General features: G+C 42.9%; 1 protein-coding gene and 1 pseudogene across 1 annotated transcript in view; both read right to left on the bottom strand.

Annotated features, from left to right (window-relative positions):
• SLC29A4 (solute carrier family 29 member 4) overlaps positions 1–20739 on the bottom strand; it is a 61040-nt gene that overhangs the window by 23905 nt on the left and 16396 nt on the right. Inside the window, 3 exon segments of the mRNA XM_021008620.2 lie at positions 2956–3084; positions 7737–7850; positions 17869–18000. Coding sequence (XP_020864279.1) covers positions 2956–3084; positions 7737–7850; positions 17869–18000 — 375 coding nt within the window.
• Positions 9738–10143, bottom strand: LOC110223225 (large ribosomal subunit protein eL32 pseudogene; annotated as a pseudogene).

The following is a 20739-nucleotide window of genomic DNA, read 5'->3' as shown; positions in this document are numbered from 1 at the left end:
GAGGACAGGTCTTAACAAGCAAGTGTTGGCAGGCAAACTTGTGCATGGTCAGGAAGTCCAGCATGCATTGGCAGGAAGTATGTGTAATAACTTGTTTACAATGCAATACTGTATGGTTACATGATGCAATATTGCATCATCAAAATTTCAATGTAGGAAAAAAACAGAAATTTACAATAAATTATTAAATTTTAGATGCATAATTTAAAAAAATTTATATTTTTTTGAAATGATACAAATTTTTAAAAATAATTAAAGGGTTTAAAAAAGTAGATTTCCAGGGGGGTGCTTAGTAAATTTTTTTTTAAAAAAAGGGGGCAGTAGGCCAAATAAGTTTGGGAACCTTCGGATCCAGGGAACTTCCCCTAGGCTGTACCTGAAATCTCTGGGACTTTTTAATTAGTCCTCTAGACCAGCGGTCTCCAAACTGTTTCAATCATGCACCCTTGTTCTAGACTAAGTACTCCAGCTAGAAGTGCCCTTTTCAACCCTACTTCTTAGAATCCCCAGTTTCTTTCAAGGCTGGGCTCAAGTGCTACCTTCTATATGAAACTTTTCCTGACCCCCTCAACCAATATCCAAAAAACATTTATTAAGGACCTACTATGTGCCAGGCACTGTGTTAAACACTGGGGACACAATGAATAAAGACAGTCCCTGTCCTAAGGAGTTTATAGTCTAAAGGGGGAGACAACACCCAAAAGGAGGCAGGAAAGGGGGGAAGGACACCATCCAGGGAGTTAAAACCAGGCAGAGCAGCAGATGCAGAGTGGAGTGAGCTCAGGGTCCAGTTTCCAGCCCTCTGTAAAGGAAGGCATTAGGAGGAGTTTGCTATTCTACCCTTCTGCCCTTTAATCAGAGGGGAGAGAGACCTGAGGGAGGAGGTGTCACTCAAAGTTTGAGTGAGTAGCCTGGTGGTGAGTTTAGAAGTGATGAGCTTAGCCTAGGAGGGACAGCTTGTCTGTGGAGTTGAAGCTCTGCAGAGAAGCAAAGTGGAATTGGAAAAGTCCAATTTCCAATTCCTTCCTCCAAAATTAACTTGCATCAGTCTTGCAATTTTACATTATATGCATATACATATATACGCACACACACGTACACATACACATGCATTTGTATACACACATGCATATATGTATGCATACACATACATATATGTAACACACACATACATGTATACACACACACACACATATACACATGCTGTCTCCCCCAGGTAGAATGAAAGCTTCTTGGGAACAAGGACTGTTTGATGTTTGTCTTTATATATCCCCTAGTACTGTATGAGGCACATAGTAGGTATTTAATAAATGCTTGTTGACGGAGGGATTATTGATCAGGCCTACTCCCTCACTGGCCCAACTCCCTCTAACAGTGAAGATGAGGGATGGGCAGACCCCTTCACAGCTCCCATGCCATTTGCCTTTCCACATCCGGCTCTGCGAAGCTGAGTCCTTTCTGAACTCCTCGTCGCCCCCACCCCCCCCAGGCTTTCCTTGGCAGAAGGGAGAGGGGCCAAGAACCTGGGGGATTCTCACTGCAGACAAGGGGAGTGCCCCTGGGTCTGTAGGCCACCCAGCTCACCCACCTCGTAAAAAAGCGATAAAACAGACCATAAACATTGGTGGGAGTAGTTAGTGCCGATTAGCTGGCAGAAGCCTAGGTTTTAGTGGGTGAAATATCTGGCCAGACTATGGCAACCAGATGGAGGCTTTCCTGACCATTAACAAGTTGTGCCTTCTTCGGCTGCTGACAGAGCTGGCATGAAGGTCTTGGAAAGAGCAAGCCCCCAGGGCAGACAGATAAAGTACCCCATTGGGCTAACTGATTCCACCCATGAACAGAATGGAAATAATGCAGAAGTCTTTCTTTCCCCCTTCCTTCTTGGCCTCTCCCCCAAATCCCTGACTCAATTTAAAACTACTAAAAAAAAAAGAATCAATCCATAAATGTTTGTACCATCCAGGCCATCCTTTATTTAATCATGATTTATCAGAATAGAAGCTTCTGGAAGCTAGAGGCTGAGGGTGTAAGCAGCTTCAGAATGGTGCCTAGTTATATTGGAAAAGACTGAGGAATGTTCAGCTATTTAGGACCACCTAATACCAGGCCATTTTCTCTTTTATAAACTACTCAGGAAGTCACAGGGGCACAGATTTAGAAATAGAAAGGTCCTTAGAGGCTATTAAATCCAACCCCTTCATTTTACAGATGAGGAAACTGAGGCCCAGAGAAGTCCAGGTCAGAGGATCCTAGATCTAAAGTTGGAAGAGACCTCAGAGGCCATCTATTTCAACCTCCTCATTTTACTGATGAAGAAACTAAGGCCCAGATTTGCTCAAGGTTTAACAGGTAGTAAGCATTAGAAGAGAGGTTTAAGCCCAGGTTTTTCTAATTCTAAGAACCAGTCTTCCATCCTACCACTTGGAAGGATGTCATCAGGAAGAGCAGCCTGGGGCTTACCTGCACCCCTCCCCTGGGGAGTTGACCCTGCTATGGCTAAATCCCACCTCTGCCCCAAAACTGGGTGAGGCTGAAACAGTGATTTTTCCCTCTCTGTACTGCTTGGTGAGTTTCGGTAGCCTAGAGATCTGGTTCTAGGTCAGACATGGAGAAGAGCTGTCATTCCCTGTCTCTCCCCCCCGAACCCCCAACATCATGGAGACTTTGGGGCCAACTGAAGGGTTAGAACTATATCATGACTCTCAGACCCATTGAACTCCCTTAAAAGAGGGTCAGCCTCAGAGCCAGATCAATCTTTCCAGGACCTGGGGCAAGCCCAGGGCCCAGGCATGCACTTGAGACCAAGACATTTCCTCATTGCCCCATCCCCTCCCAGATCTTATGCTTACCTAGGCCAGCCTCCCCTAAGAAAAGCTAAGGCATTGTCAATAATGGAAGGGGTCACTGGCATTCCCTTACTCCTTTCCCCCCTCTGGGATAGCCTTCACCTACCTGTACAACCGAAGGCCACCGTACCCACAGCAGCCAAGTTGATGGCATATGCCTGTGTCTGGGAGAAGAGCTGCAGCCAGACATCACAGATGCTGACAAAGAGGAGGGGGCCCACTGCGAAGAAGTAACCTGCAGAGAAGACATCCAGAATATTCAGGGGTAAGGCTGGGGGAGGCCTGGATTCATCTCCCAGGGTAAGGCTCAGAAGGAAGGAGCTCCATACCTTCTCCCCAAGCAGTCAGTCAGGAGGGCAGCTTCAGCCTCAGCCTTCTGTCCCATCCATATGAGGATCAGATTTAGAATGGAAAGGGATCTTAGAGATCACTTAATCCAGGGATTCTTAACCTGGGATTTATAAACTTATTTTTAAAATATTTTGATAACCGAGTTTCAATATAAGAGATTTCTTTTGTAATCCTGTGTATTTTATGCATTTAAAATCATTATTTTTGAGAAGGGGTCCATTGGCTTCACCCTACTGCCCAAGGTGGTTCATGATACATAAAAATGTTAAGAGCCCCTTATTTATCACCATCCTCTTATTTTACAGATAGGGAAACTGAGGCTCAGAGAGGTAGTTATTCACCCAAAATTTCATTGTTTTTCAGTCATTTTCAGTTGTGTCTGACTCTTTGTGACCCTATTTGGTGTTTTCTTGGTAAAGATACTGGTGTGGTTTGCCATTTCCTTCTCCACTTCATTTTAGAGATGAGAAAACTGAGGCAAACAGGGTCACACAGCTAATAAGTGTCTGAGGCTGGATTTGAATTCAAGTCTTCCTGACTCCAGGCCTGGTGCTCTATCCGCTGCAGCACCTAACTGCCCAAGGTTACATTGGTAGAAAATATCAGACCCTTTCAGTCAGGAATCAGTACTGTCTTCCACCACATCATATTGGATAGAGAGAGAAAAATCTTCCCTGGAGAATCCATTAGCTGCCTAATTTTTCTCATTGTCCTAACTCCCCAACAGTCAATATTCTGATAAAACTAGGTATTGCTAAAAGCTCCAGGGTATCTTAAGGTTGTCTACAAAGAAGCAAGTAGGTGAGTAGATTAATTTCACATTCACACAGTGGAATCCAGTGATTTGTCTGGAGAGGATAGAGAGGATCGAGATGGGAGGGCCCTTTGTTTTGGATGCCATAAGGTATAGCATGGGGGGAGGGTGGGCACTGTATGTCTGAACTGCTGAGAAGCGAAGGTGATAGAGAGTCATAGAATGGTAGAAGCTGGGAAGGACCTTAAAGATCACAATGGAAAGAGGGATGAATTTACCACTAAAGACCCTTGGTTTGAATCCTAGCTATGCCATGGAGGAAGCTAGGTGGCCCAGTGGGTGGAGCACTGGGTCTGGAGGAAGACCTGAATTAAAATCTAGCCTTCAGATACCTACTAGTTGTATGACCCTAGGCAAGACACTTAACCTCTGTCTGCCTCAGTTTCCTCAACCATAAAATGGGGATAATAATGGCATCTACCTTACTGGATCTGTTACAAGAATCAGAAGAGATACCATTTGTAAAGCGCTTAAAACGGTGCCTGGCTTGAAAGTAGGAGCCATGTAAATGCTTATTCTCTTCCCATCACACTAATTACCTGTGTAATCTTGAGTAAATCACTTAACCTCTCTGGGACTCAGTTTCCTCATCTGGTGTTTGGACTAGATCAGTGGTTCTTAAAGTGGGGTTCCCAAACCCCTGAAGGTCCTCAAAACCCTTTTTGGGGGACTGTGAGGTCAAAAGTAGTTTCATAATAATACTAAGGTTTTTATTTGCCTGTTAAAACGCTGCTCCCTTTTCCAACTACTTATCTACGTGAGGCTAGATTTACTATATGTATTTCAGTCAAAACAACATATCGCAACAGATTGACTGTAGAGGAAGATAAGAGCATTCAGCTGTCTTCTGTTAAGGTAGACATTAAAGAAATTTGGACAGTGAGGTGGCACAGTGGCTAGAGTGCTGGGCTTGGAATCAGGAAGACTCATCTTCCCGAGTTCAAATCTGGCCTCAGACACTTACTAGCTGTGTGACCCTGGGCAAGTCATTTAACCTTGTTTGCCTCAGTTTCCTCATGTATAAAATGAGCTGGAGAAGGAAATGGCAACCCACTCTAGTATCTTTGCTGAGAAAACCCCAAATGGGGTAACAGAGTCAGACATAACTGAAAAACAACAAAAAAGGGAATTTGATTTTGTTTTGGCTAGGCAATTGGGTTAAGTGACTTGCTGAGGGTCACACAGCCAGTAAGTGTCAAGTGTCTGAGGCCAGATTTGAACTCAGGTCCTCCTGACTCCAGGGTCAGTGTTCTATCCACTGTGCCACATAGCTACTCTCCAAAAAAAGAAATTTGGAAAAAAATATGTAAAACAATGCTACTGTTTTAATTAAATTTTTTTTGTCTTTGAAAATATAGTCATTTTGCATAAAAATATGTCATTTATGTTCATATGTAATGTTTAAATTTAATTAATGAAAATATTTTTGAAATTTGTCAGCTTTAATTTCCAATATGGTAAATATCCATAGATAAAAGATGCTTAAATAAAAGCTACTGGGGGTTCTTAGTAATTTTTAAAAATGAAAAGGGGTCCTGAGACCAAAAAGTTTGAGACCCGCTGGACCAGAGGTCCTGTCTGCCTGTAAATCTATGATCACCTGATGCTCTGCTCTCATTTTAAAAAAGAAAGTAATTTATTGTGAACCTAACCTGCAACAATAAAATCAATTAAACACATTTGCAACTAAACTTTTAAAAGACCTTCAACCTACAGATCTCATAACAACTTATCTTCACTCTGTTTATTTCAACCATTTTTCTTTGTTGACACTTGTAGATAGCTTTTATATGGTCTTTTTATATAGCCCATGGTTTCCTTGGTCTTCTGGTTTTGTTTTCTTCATATTCATTTTTTCTTTTAAGTTTTTTCTTTTTTTTTTACTATGAATTCAAAAACATGAACATTTTGTTTAAACAGAAAAGATAATTAAAAAAGTGACCTAGCACACTTTTTTCCAAGTGTATGTATACTAAATTTAACACAGCAGTCATAACAAAACTGCCTTGTTTATTGGTGTTCCCTTCTGAACTTCCCCCCTATAGAAGTTATTTTCTGTATAATAATAACGTTAATAGTAACTAGCATTATTATAGTATTTTAAGGTTTGTAATCAATTTACATATGCTGTCTCATTTGGTCCTCATATTCACCATGGAAGATGGTTTTTAATCCCATTTTATGGATGAGGAAACTGAGGTTAAGTGACTTGCTAAGGGTCACACAGCTAGGCAGTATCTATAGCAGATTTGAACCCAGGTCTTCCTGATTCTAGGTCTAGTGTCCTAGCCACTGTGCTGCCTCGCTATAACTTCCAGTCATTTGATATTAGTCTTTCCAGATTTCTTCATACTTGTCCTTCTTAACTGTATCCTGGCTCTAGGATTTACTGTCTGTGTGACCTTAGGCAAGTCAGTATCTCTTTGAACCTATTACCTCATCTGTAAAATGGGATAATGATACATAGATTATCTATTTTTTAGAGTGGGAAGTTGTAGAGAAGTGCTTTGTAAACCTTGAAGAGCTATATGAATGTGAATTATCTTCATCTTCATCATCATTTTCAGGCCCTCAGGGAACTGAGACCCAGAAATAGGAAGAGGACGACTTGGCAAAGTCACAGAGCTAGTTTGTGGCAGTCAGGACTAGGGTGATGCAACGGAATGATCTCTGGACTGGAGGCAAAGGTGCCATGTTTGAATCCAGACTCTGCCACTTATTACTTGGGTGACCTTGGGTAAGTCATTTAACTTCTTTTTGCCTCAGTTTCCTTCCCTGTAAAGTTGATGACCTCTGAGGTCCCTTCCATCTCTAGATCTACGATCCTTGGAGCTTTAACTCTGTATTTGTATCTCCAGCCCTTAGTACAGTGCCTGGCAAATAGTAAGTGCTTAATAAATGCTTCTTGGTTGATAAGTCAAGTATCAACTGTTGAAAGGACCATATACCTTCAATGTAGTGATTCTGCTAGGAATGGGAAGGAACCATTTAGCCTAATACCCTCATTTTACAGATAAGGAAACTGAGGCGAACAGGGTTAACAGGTTCACACAGCTAGTAAGTATCTGAGGCCAGATTTTGAACCCAGGTCTTCCTGACTCCAGGCCCAGCACTCTATCCACTGTACCACCTAGCTGTCCATCTGTTTTTTTTTTTTGGCTGGGGCCTTCTGGGCAAGTCTGCCAGCATTGATGATCAACATTGGACCTTTTTAGCCAGGAGCCTTGAGTTCAAATCCAGCCTCAGACACTTAATAAGCTGTGTAACTCTGGGTAAGTCACTTAGCCACTATCTATGTCACTTTCTTCACCTTTAAAATAGGGATAATTATACTATCTACCTCCTAGGATTATTGTAAAGATCAAATGAGATAATATTTGTAAACCGCTTTGCAATTTAATTGCATACGTATAACCTATATCAAATTGCTTACTGTCTCAAGGAAGGGGAAGGGGAAGGAGGGAGGGAGAAAATTTGGAATTCAAAACTTAAAAACAAGGAATGTTAAAAATTACCCTTACATGTAATTGGGGAAAAAATAGGATATTACTTTTAAAAAGTGCTTTGCAATTCTCAAAACATGATATAAGTGCTAGCCTTGATGATTAGAACTTTAGGTCAGTGGGGTAGAGCTGTTTTGGGGAAGACAAGACTTTTCCCACTCCACAGAGAACACTGGCCTTCAGGTAAGCCCTGAGACGTGGGGAAGGGCATTCACTTACCCACAGTGATCCTGGTGTGTAAGCTCAGCATCTCCACCAGGGCGTTGTTCAGGAGGACAGCCACCAAGGCGACGAGGATGTAGGTGAGGCTCATGTCAAACACAATTGAAGTCCCTATGGTACAGGGAGAAGGTGGTCAGAAAAAAGATGCTCCTCCCCTGCCTGTTCTCTCCCCAGCCAAAAGGCGTGATACTTGGGGACAGCTAGGTGGCACAGTGGATAGAGCACAGGCCCTGGAGTCAGGAGGACCTGAGTTCAAATCCAGCCTCAGACACTCCACACTTACTAACTGTGAGACCCTGGGCAAGTTACTTAATCCCATTGCCTAGCAAAGAAGAAAAAAAAGAAAGGCATGATACTGCTTCTGTGGAGGGACCTGGCAGAAGAAAAGACCTTCCCCTCTTTTTTCTATGCTCTTTATGGAACAGACTTGGTCTGGCTCCCCATCACACACAGGCCATTTTTCCTTCTGCCCTTCCCCTGGTTTCACTGCTCAGCAGGCCATTTAGAGGAGGTGGAGTTGGGTTAGGACTGTGTCTCTCTCAGACAGTGTGGTAGTCAAGAAGCAGCAGCTGGTGAGTGACAGAATGGCCTATCTTTGCTGAGATGAGGGAGATTCTCCAAGTCTTTGAAATTGCTCTCTGACTAAACACTTGGTGGGTTGGGGGAAGGAAGCATAGAGAGTAGATGGTATCATGTAACAGATAGAGTGCTGAACTTGCACTCAGAACATTTTGTTCAGTTAATTCAGTAGTGGGGCAGCTAGGTGGTGCAGTGGATAGAGCACCAGCCCTGGATTCAGGAGGACCTGAGTTCAAATCTGGCCTCAGACACATAACACTTACTAGTTGTGTGACCCTGGGCAAGTCACTTAACCCCATTGCCTAACCCCCCCCCAAAAAAAATTCAGTCATGTCAGACTCTTTGTGACCCCATCTAGGGTTTTCTTGGCTGAGATACTGGAGTGGCCAATTCCTTCTTCAGCTCATTTTACAGATGAGGAAACTGAGGCAAACAGGGTTAAGTGACTTGCCCAAGGTCACATAGCTAGTAAATGTCTGAGGTCAAATTTGAACTCAGGTCTTCCTGACTCCAAGCTCTGGTGCACCACTTAACTGCCTATTGTACTCAGAAGCCCCTACTATTTGATCATGTGAACATGACCTCTCAGAGGCAGTTTTCTCATCCATAAAAAGGGGATTATTATACTTCTATTACCCAACTCATGGGATTCTGATGAGGGAAATATTTTGCAAACTTTAAAGCAGTATATAAATATGAATTATTATTAGGATCAGAGAGTTAGAGCAAAAGGGGACATTAGAAATCATCAATTCCCACCCCCACCATCATTATATAGTTGAAGAAACTGAGGCCAGATAGGTTAAGCTCAGGGTCACATAGCTAGTGAGAGTCTGAGGCCAGATTTCAACCGAGGTCTTCCTATTCCAAGGTCAGCATTTTATCCACCACACCTTGCTGCCTCTCGAGACCTTACCACTTTCCTAGCCTTTTTACTGATGTGTTTGCTTCAAATATCCAATTCATGAGGGGCTTGGGAAGTGGGAAAGGGCATTGAATTACCCACAGCGATCCTATCATCTCATTTTGTGCTAGAAACCATTCTTCATGATTGACAGTGGGTGGCACAGTTAATTGAAATTCTTCTCAAAACTCTGCATCTCAGTCTTTCTCATTTCCCCCATTTTGATGGTTTCTGTCCCTATTCCCCAATCCCTGCCCAGCCTACTCCTCTTCCTGATACTCTGATTTCTATCGAGGAAACCATCATCCAGCTAGTCAGCCATGTTTCCAATCTCAGAGTCATCCTCACTGTCTTTGTCCAATTAGTTGCTTAAGTCCTATCAATTTCCTTGCCACCTCTTGCATCTGTCCCGTACTCTGCACCCACACAGCCATTATCCTCATTCAGACCCTCATCACCTCTTTTTTTTTTAAGTACTTGGAAGCTTTAACACAAATAAAAATGTGCAAAGTATTTTACTCGTTTTCTTCACTCCTCATTCTAGCATTTGAATTGGTAATCTTGATGGCTAGCTGAGCCGCTCTCCCAATGATGACTTTCCCATTCTTGGAGGACACCTTGTGAGCAATCTTGGCACAGTAAGATCTGTTGCACATCAGAAGCACTTCTAGCTCTTTGACACTGTGTACCAAAAACTTCCTGAATCCACTCAGTAATGCGTTTGGTCTTCTTATTGCTTCCCTAACTAATATTGGGCATCAAGATCTGGCCCTCGAATCGTCTTTGCGCCCTGTGGTCAGTGCCTCTTGGTTTATGCCAGTTTCTCTTGATCTGGACATATCTGTCAGACTGGTGCCGGATGAACTTCTTGGTCTGCTTCTTGACAATTTTAGGCTTTATGAGAGGTCTGAGAGCAGGCATGGTGCCAGTGGAGAGATAGCGGCCCCTCCATAGGAAGCGCTGACAGCAAAAGAGAGAGCCCCTCATCACCTCTTGCTCAGATTATTACAATTGTTTCCTAACTGGTCTCTCCCTACTCCAAACAATCCTCTACATAGCTGCCAAGCAATATCCCTGAAACACAAATCTCTCCGTGCCACTTACTCCCCTGCTCAATAAACATCAATGGCTCCCATTTGCCTCTAGGATCACATACAAACGCCTCCATTTGGCATTCAAAGTCCTTCACAATCTGCCTCTAGCCTATCTTTTGACACTTATTAGACATAACTCCCACTTCCACACTCCTCACTCCAGCAAAACCAGCCAATTACAAAGCTGGCTATCCTCCATGCACAATATTCCATCTCCTAATTTCATATCTTTGCACCGGCAGTCCCCTATGCCTGGAATGCACTCCATCCTCACCTCCACTTCTGGAAATCTCTAATTTCCTTCAAAGCTCAGATCAAGTGCCATCTTCTTGACCTCCCCAGCAGCTAGCGTCCAGCCCTGAAATTACTTTGCATTTACTCTGTGTGTAGATTTTATTTCCTTGCACGCATATGTGTCATTTCCTCAATAGAATGTAAGCTTCTTGAAGGCAGTTATGTTGCATTTTTGTTTTTGTATCTCCAGCATCTAGTGCAGTACCTGACACATAGTAGGTGCTTAATAAATGTCTGCTGGTTGATTGGAGTGATAGTCTTCTTAACTATTTTCTTACCTAAAAGGGGTAGAAAGTTTTCCAACATCATCTCTAAGACGGTCATCTCTAAGATTCTATGACTATTTCCCCCTTGTCAACAAAGGAAGAAACAGGAATTTTTTCATGTTGAAGGGAGCAGAGCAGTGGTGGTTAAGTGTAGGTCCAGGTGTGACCCATTCTTCTTCCCCACATGGAGTGCTGGGCCTGGAGTCTGGAAGACTCATCTTCCTGAGTTCAAATCCAGCCTCAGACACTAGCTGCATGACCCTGGATAAGTCACTTCCCTCTGTTTGCTTCAGTTTCCTCATTTGTAAAACATGAGATGGAGAAGGAAATGGCAAACCACTCCAGCACCTTTGCCAAGAAAACCCCAAATGGGGTCATGAAGAGTTGGATGCAACTCTGTAGCAATCATAGTTCAGCAGTTCTTTGCAGAGAGCCTGGAATGAATATTAACAGTAGCCTGGGTAACTTACACTGTAACATTTCACCAGCTCTGTGCTTAGGACCATAGGGATCATAGGAGCCTAGATTTAGAACTATAAAGGACACTAGAGACCATTGAGTCCAATGCCCTCATTTTATAAATGAGAAAATTGAGATACAAAATAGTTAAGTGATTTGTCCAAGGACACACATCTTGTAAGTATCTGAGTGAGGATTTGAACTCAGATTTTCCTATCAGAGCTGCCACACATAGCACTTAATATAAGTGACCCCAGCCTCTGAAGAAACATACAGGGAAATTTAGTAATTTATTATAAAAGGACTATGAATTGTCAATCAGAAAATCATGAAACTGGGACTTTTTCACCTCACAAACCAGAAATTACTTTTTTGAACAAGGTTTCATAGAATAGCCAGACTAGAAGGGACTTCAAAGTCCATCTGGACCAAAGCAGAAATCCTCTCTATGATAACCCAACTGAAAAGTCATCTAACCTCTTCTTGAAGATCTCTACTGATGGGGAGGTCACTACCTCTTGAGGCAGCCCACTCCATTTTGGGATAGCTTTAATTATTAGGAATTTTTCCTTATACACAGCCAAAACATTTCACTTCATAATTTAAAGCCATGGCATCCTGCTAGAGCCAAATAGAAAAGTAGAATCCTTCTTCTACTTGACAGTCCTTCAAATACATGAAGACAACTATCTTAAAGTTCCTATCCCCAATCCATGCAAGTCCCCTTTTCTCCAGGCTAAATATTTGCAGTTTCTTTAAGCCATCATCATATGGCATACAGGTCGCTTCCTCTGGACATCTTAATTGCTTTCCTCTCTTTTTTTAAATTAAATTTTATTTTGTTCAATCAATGAACATCTTCCTTCTCTTTCTCCCATCTCCCTTTCCCTAATCCCTTTTGAGAAAGCAAGAAAAACAAAACCTCTGTTGCAAATACATATGGTCTTTTTTTTGGGGGGGGGTTAGGCAATTGGGGTTAAGTGACTTGCCCAGAGTCACACAGCTAGTAAGTGTCAAGTGTTTGGTCAGAGGCCAGATTTGAACTCAGGTTCTCCTGACTTCAGGGCCTGCGCTTTACCCACTGCGCCACCTAGCTGCCCCACAAATACATATGGTCGAGCAGAACAAATTCCCTCACTGACCATGTTTTAAAAAATCTGTCTCAATTTGCACTCTGAGTCCAGCACCTCTCCCTCAGGAGGTAGGCAGCAAGTTTCATCATGAATCTTCTGGAGCAGATGCTGGGCATTACACTGATCAGAGTTCCTAAGTCTTTCAAAGTTGTTTGTCTTTACAATATCGTTGTTATTGTATAAACTGTTTTCCTGGTTCTTCTCACATCCCTTTGCATGAGTTCATGCAAGTCTTTTTATGTTTCTCTGAAACCATTTCCTTGATCATTTCTTATAACGCAGTAATATTGCATCACATTCATAAAACATAATTCATTTAGCCATTCCCCAATTGATTCGTGTCCCCTCATTTTCCAATTCTTTGATACCACAAAAAGATCTGCTGTAATTATTTTTGTACATATAGGTACAAAAATATTCTCGTTTCTTTCGTGGGTCAAAGCTTAATAGTTTTTTGGGCATAGTTCCAAATTGTTTTCCAGAATGTCTGGACCAGTTCACAGCTCCATAAACAATGCATTAATGTACCTATTTTTCCATAGTCCCCCCAGGGTTTGTGAGGGTGAGTGAGGTTAAGAGATTTGCCCAAGGTTCACACAAATAACGAATGTCTGAATGAGGATTTAAACTCACTTTCAAGTCTAGCACACTATCCACTCTGCCACCTACTTGCCACTCTTTGCAATATCTTCAGTGGTGGCAAAGCTTCATCTTTTGAGGATGGATTTGATTTTTGGAAAGAATCCAGTCACTCAGAGTTCATTCTGGTGACCAATATGGGGGATATGAGGCTGTTTGGAGAGGGAGATGTGACAAAGAAAGCTTGACGATAAAGTGAAGAGAGTGACTGCTATATGTGGCTTGTAAGTTGCCTTCGGTGACTTTTCTCAATGAGCAGTTCCCTAATGGTTTAAGCAATGGTATTCTCCCATTGGAATAAGTGTACAGTCTCCCAAAGGTGACTCTTACCTAGATGGATATATTCCAGTTTGTTTTAGAAATGACCCAGTCTTATCAATTTATCTCTCTGATCATTGTAACCATGGGACAGGAGGAGGAAGATGAACCAATAAAGGAGACACAGAAGGATCAGTCAGACAGGTAGGAAGGAAACCCAGAGAGAAGTATTTGTCTACATCGAATAAATCATTTACTTCTCCATCTCTGCTTCTGAGACCCTGGGTGCTGAGAAGAGGAGTCATTGCTAAAAAGCTGGTTGCTATGAAGTGGATTCTTAATCCTGGTGATGGGTTTTGCCCTGACCCACTTCCAGCCTGTCCCCTTGTTCTTCTCAGGACCAAAGGCACAGGACAGGTTTTAAAGTAGCGAAGCAAAACTATCTGGGTCTCTGGGAGCAACTATACCCATGACTTTGCCCTCCCTAATGCCACCCTCTAGACACCTGAGCTATTTGAAGGGCCATATTACTGAAGGGCCATGAGCTCTTATTATTCTCCAGTTATGTTTAATGGAAAGCACCCTCCCCAGGTACGAGGATGACAGTAAAAGTTACCACCATCTTTCCTATCTACATAATGAGTAGTTTTTCCCCCTCTATGCTTGCATGGGCTTGCTTATTTATAAGGTTTTTGAGTTTTAGGTTGTCCCTCCTGGATAAATCAGCCAATGCTAACCTGCAAACTTCCATAGATCACAGATTTACATGCCAAATGTCCTACATTTTCATATCCTCATCCCGGCAAACAGGAGGGCATCACTGCTGGGCCTTCAGGCTTATGTTTGGTCATTTGCAGTTGCATCTGACTCTTTCTGACCCTATTTGAGGTTTTCTTGGCAAAGATACTGTAAGGAAATGGTTTGCTGTTTCCTTCTCCAGCCCATTTTACTGATGAGGAAATGGAGGCAAACAGGGTTAAGTGACTTGCTCAGGGTCACACAGCTAGTAAATGTCTAAGGCTGGATTTGAACTTGGCTTTCCTGACTCTAAGCCTGGCACTGTATTCACTCTGCCACCTAGCTGGGCATCTAGAACCAAAACTAAAAAAAATCACAGGACTCAGGAGCTAAAAGAGTTCTGACAGATCCCAGTTTGCCTCCTAGGTCAGTAGTTTACATCTAGACCCTTGAAAGGGTTTGATTCTCACCAGTCTCAAACCCTGTTCCTCTCCTCAGTGCCCAGGGTCTCAGGAGCAGAGATACATTAATTAGCAATTTAATTAATTAACAAATTATATATAAATATAACTTAATTAACAAATTAATAACAAACAAATCATTTGATTGAAGGAAACAGATAACGCCATTCTCTCTGGGTTCTCCTCTCACCTGTCTGACTACTCCTTCACTGGCTCATCTTCCTCCTCCTGTCCCATGGTTACAATAATCTGTCCAGTGTATTTGACTAAATGGCCAACTCCAGTCTCTCTCCTGAATCCCAGGTTGGCATCAGCAGCTGCCTGTTGGACACCTCCACCTAGATGCCCCATCACAAACTCAACATTTCTAAAACTGAACTCCTAATCATCTTCCCCTCCAAATCTGTCCCTCCTCCCCACTTCCCTGTTTCTGCTCATGTTACCACTGTCTTCCTGGTCACCTAAGCTCAAAACCTCAAAGCTGTCTTCATTCTTAGCCTTCTCTAATCCCTCACATCTAATCTGCTGCCAAACTCTGCTCTTATCTCCATCATGTCCCTTTCATCCTTATCTTTTTTTCTATTCACTGACCTAGATGGCCCTGGAGGAGAGAGTGAGGCAGGTGACTTTGAACAGCCCTCTCTCACTTAAATCCAATTCCCTTGCAAGTCATGACATCACCTTCCTGATGCATTCTCTTTGAGAATGAAGGACAAACAAAAATCAACACTCTGTGAGTAGTAGTAGCTGCTCCACTGGAGACCCAACTTGCTAGTTCCAGGTGGGCAATGAAGCTCACTCTTTCCTTCCTTCCTTCCTTCTTTCCTTCCTTCCTTCCTTCCTTCCTTCCTTCCTTCCTTCCTTCCTTCCTTCCTTCCTTCCTTCCTTCCTTCCTTCCTTCCTTCCTTCCTTCCTTCCTTCCTTCCTTCCTTCCCTCTTTCCTCTCCTTCCCTCTCTCCTCTCCCTCCATTCACATAAGAAATCATACCCTTACCTGAGGGTGCTCTGCCCAAACGAATATAAATTTTAATTGCTGAAAACTCACAAGACATCTTGGGGGTTACAGGCTAGATTTCTTTTTAAAGGACCATGCCTTAAACCCAAATCACTCTGGCTTTCATTGATTGGCCAACAATAGGTCCCAGCTCAAGCCTCACTTGGCCATTGCTTGGGCTCTGATGGCTCAGAGTAAATATAAAGAGCAATTGTTTCCTTTTTGGGCAGAAACCCTGAGGGTTTTCCCATCCAAGGCTGATTTTAGTTTTTGTTTTTTGACTAGGTGAAAGAGGCCATTCTTTGCCTCATTTCCTACCTAGCCTTAATCACTGAATGGGCTCAAAGTCAAACTGAGACTTGTTAATGACTGCATCTTGGCCATCTCCAGTCACCCTGATCTATATCTTGCCACTGGACCTAGATGGCTCTGGAGGAGACAGTGAGGCTGGTGACTCTGCACAACCCTACCTTACTTAAATCCAATTCACTTTCTAGTCATGACATCACCTTCTTGATGTCACTGTCCTCTTTGAGAATGAAGGACAAACAATGAACAAATGATTTACTGCCATGATCCTGGATTAGACTCTCAGCTTCCTGTTACTTGAATGATTTTAATACACTCCTAACTGGTCTCCCTGCCCCTGACTCTCCTCTCTTCAAACCATTCTTCACATAGCTGCCAAAGAAGGCTCTCTAAAGCACAACTCTGACTATATCACTCTCCTCCTCAAAAATCTTCAGTGGCTCCCTATTGCTTCTGGGAAAAGGTACAAACTACTCAGCCTGGCATTTGGCCTCCAACCTACTTTTTCAGACTCATTTCACATTTCTCCCCCTCATGTACTCTATATTTGAGCCTTAATGTAGCTGCCCCCCAAACCCGACATGCCATCCCTCACTTCTTACCTAACACCCCTTTGCAATGATTATAATTTGTTTCCTTTTCACACAAACTTGAAATCTTTCCTTCTCTTCAGGTGCCACCTCCTCCATGAAACTCTTTCTAATGCCCCTCACCTGAAGGTGATCTTCCCCCTCTCAAATTGTCCTCATGTAGTTTATCTGGATCTCTCTTTTGCCTCTACCTTTGTGCACATGTAGTAGAATATATGGAATGCAGGACTTGGAGTCATGAAGACTTGGGCCTGAATTCTACCTTAGACACTTATTAGCTGTGTGACCCTGGACAAGTCACCTAAACTCCATCAGTCTCAGTTTCCTCATCTGTAAAATGAGGGTGTTGGACTTGATCTCTACGGTCCTTTACATCTATCATTCAATCACTACCATCTCCTACTCCATTAGATTGTAAGCTCCTTACAATGTGTTTTTCATTGTTGTAACCCTAGTACAGTACCTTGTAGAATCAAAAAAATAGTTATGGGCTAGAGACAACAGAATTGTTTAATGATACAATATGGAAATATTAGGAAGTATCCCAAATTGTCTCTATATTATTTTATGCCTATCATGGCTACCCTTTGTCTTGGCTCAACTTCGAACAAAGAAGGATGTAAGGGGCTAAAGCTGGCGAGGCTAACCAAGGATCATTGAGTCGGATCTTAAAGGACTTTTGACATAATCTTGTCTAATTCTTCCACCCCTCATTTTACAGCTGAGGCAGCTGAGGCCCAGAAAGGTTAAGTAATTTGCCCAAGGTCACACAGCACACAGTAGTACAGAAGCCCAGAGATGCAGAGCTGGAAGGGACCCTAGAGACCGCTTAGTCCAACCTCTTCATTTGAGGCTGATGAAAATAAAATGACTTGCCCAAGGTCACACAGGAAGTATGTAGGATCATAGCAGTAGAGCTAGAAGGGATGTCAAGGGCCTTCTAGTCCAATCTTCTTATTTTATAGATGGGGAAACTGAGGCTAATGGAGATTAGGTGACTTGCTCAAGGTCACAAAGTCATGTGATTCTGCATTCAGTACTCTTTTCATTGCACCACATTCTGGCTAGGATCTCATGACAGCAAGCCAGGTAGGAACCAAAGGCTGAGCCACTGTCTGAAGTACCCTTAATTTCATGGTTAGTATTGGACAAGGTGTCCACCACGGTACCTTTCCATTGTGAAATTCCATGACTCGTCTCATCTTGACTGCATATGGCAGTAAGCTGGGTGGATGTTGAATGGGGCACAGTAGAAAGTAAATCCAAGCTACATGTGCCCCTGCCAGCCTGAAACCCCTTCCTCCCACATGGATGGAGGGGTGACATGACACCCAGACACCAGTTCCAATGTGACCCCTGCTGACACAGCATAGAACTCTAAAGGCTCTAAGAAAGGGAAGCTGGGACTTACCTGGGTATTTGTGGTGCAGATAATCAACGTCTGTGATAAAACTATTGTATGGCAGGAGAAAGCCCACTCCGGCCAGCAGCATGGCAAAATATATCCCATGGTACTGGTCATCAGGCTCGGGCTCCTCGGTCACTAAAACACCAAACACATGAGAGAGAAGGTCAAGCTTGTATCCCAACTGACCTGAGCCCTGGTGGGAGTGAGCAGCTAACTGTATTCACAACAGTCAATGTTTATGTAGTGTTTTAAAGTTTGCAAATTGCTTAACAGTTTTACCTCATTCCAACTGGATGTCAGATTTGTTTAGCTGTCCACATTCTGGCATCTTACCTTGTTGATACACAAAGAAAAATATGAGACAGCTAGGAGGTACAGTAGATAGAGTGAGGATTGGGGCTCAGAGTTAGGAAGGCCTGAGTTCAAATTCTCCCTCAGAAACATACTAACTGGAGCAGCTAAGTAGCTCAGTGCATAGAGCTCCAGCCTTAGAGTCAGGAGGACCTGAGCTCAAATCTGGCCTCAGGCATTTGACTGACTAGCTGTGTGACCCTGGGCAGGTCATTTAACCCCAACTGCCTCACCAAAAAAGCAAAAAGAAAATTAAAAGAAAAAGAAACATACTAACTATATGACCTTGGGAAAGTCACTCATACTCTCTGGACCTCAGTTTTTCCATATCTAAAATGGGGGAGGGGTTTGAACTTGATGGTTTCTAAGGTCCTTTATGACTCTAAATTTAGGGTTCTGCCATGTTAGCTGTGTAACTTTTTTCTTTGGTTGGGCCCCTTTTTCCGTCTTCAGTCAAATAAAGGCCCAGATAACTTACTGGACCAGAGGAGTTTGAAGGTCCCTTTCAGCTCTATCATCCTGTGACTGCTTACATCCAAGAAGATAGATAGAGGGGTAGCTGAGGGTGTGTATATGTGTGTGTGTGTGTGTATAGATAGGGATATATGTAGACACATGTATGCACAGTTGCATGCCAGGCTAAGAATCCATGACTCCAGAACTCTTGGTTTTATAGATGATTTGACTAGAGCAGGTCTATTAACTTACTTTTGTTTGTTAAATCAGCAGTTTACTGAATGCCAGCTATGTGCCCAGCTCTTTCCCATTTTCTGTAAGCAAGACATGAGAAGAATAAGATGTGGCCTTGCCCTCAAGTCACTTACAATCTAGTAGGAAAGAACACCAATATACATGAAATAGGATGGTAGAAGACCATATGTATTGAACGTTATACTTTTAAGAGCTGGAAGAGTTCAGAAAAGAAGATCGATGAAAACTTTGGGAAGGAGGTGGGCTTGGAAAATGGGTGGAATTTAGAGAGGTAGAGAATTTGGAGAGGTGACATTGACTTTGGAGTCAGAGGACCTGAATTCAAATCCATTTCTATTGCCACCTATGTGACATAATTTCATGGGACCTCAGTTTCCTCATTTGTAAAAGGAGGAGGTTGAATTAGATGACCTCAGAGGTCCCTTCCAGTTTTAAGTCTACGATTCTGTGGTCTGGAAGGGGGAATAAAGGGCATCCCAGATGAGCAGATAAGTGTGCACCCTCATAATTTGTGTAGAGGGGTTTTTTTTGAGAGGCAATTGGGGTTAAGTGACTTGCCCAGCGTGTGTCTGAAACTAGATTTGAGCTCCGGTCCTCCTTACTCCAGGGTTGGTGCTCTATCTACTGTGCCACTTAGTTGTCCCTTGTGTAGTGGTTTTAAGGTTTGCAAAATGCATTCTCTACAATGACCTTGTGGCATGCCTATATGAATGAATGAAAAGCATTTATTAAGTGCTTAGTATGTGCAAGTCCTAGGGATACAAATAGAAAAGTAGACTGTTCATTTTCTCAAGGAGTTTATATTCTAATAGAGAGAGAAAATAGGCAAAAGTATAATTATGCCCACTTTGCAGATGAGAGAACTGAGGCCTGGGGAGGTTAAATGGATTGCCCTGGTCACACAGCAAGTAAGTATTTAATGCCAGATTCACACCCAAGCATCCTGATGTCCAAGTCCAGCCCCCCATCCTCTCTTCCCTCTATGCCACAGGAAATGAGCTTGGTATAATCAGGATATAAGAGAAGAACGTGTATGCTGGGAGGTTAGGGGGAATGAGACAATTTGTATTTTTGTTTTCCACACTTGTAAGATGAACGAAATCATGCCTATCTGTTCAAAAGTGGACTGACAAGCTATAGAAGAAAGATGCTACTATGGGCCTAAAAGCTAAGCATTCATTTGGCTTTGTGGTGGCTCACCAAGATCATTCACCCACCCTACCACTGCTATTTCATGGGGACTCTGTCATCCTAGAAATGGTGTGCAGGGTTTCTCTACGAGTATAATTCTTATCCAGAGCCAAGATTGGAATGACTTGTTTAATCAATAATAGCCCCTCACTTGCCAGGGGGTGTTTTATAATCCCATATGCTGAGTTCTCAACCAATAAGAAAAGCCTTTTCTCAATAACAGCATGTGGTAATATCCCAATTGGCCATGCCCCAGTAAAGGTTGGAAGGCACTTGGGAGTAAGTGAAGGGCATGAAGGGTCCTAGGTTGGGTGACTGTGCAGCAGAAAGCCCCCCTAGGGCCTGGCAGAGGATCAATAGTGCATCTGAGCTGAGAACTAAGGGATAAATATAGCTGGCATCCCAGAGTTCTCTTGGTGTAGACAAAGAGAGCAGCCGGGGTAAGCAGTGGGAAGCATAATTACCCCTCTGGTGATGTACAAAGGATCAAAGTTGCCTAGTATGAGGCAGCCAAGACCTGAACAACCATACTGAGCAACAGGCAGGAGGGCCAGGCCTGATACTAAGTATGTAAACACAGCTGGCTCTTCCCCTGGCCCAGTGGTTGGGACTGCCCACTTT

The sequence above is a fragment of the Phascolarctos cinereus genome, unplaced genomic scaffold (assembly GCF_003287225.1).
Source record: "Phascolarctos cinereus isolate Bilbo 61053 unplaced genomic scaffold, phaCin_HiC Scaffold_4;HRSCAF=312, whole genome shotgun sequence".
NCBI lineage: Eukaryota > Metazoa > Chordata > Mammalia > Diprotodontia > Phascolarctidae > Phascolarctos > Phascolarctos cinereus.
The sequence above is the reverse complement of the archived record's forward strand: the minus strand, read 5'-3'. Positions and strand labels throughout refer to the sequence as shown.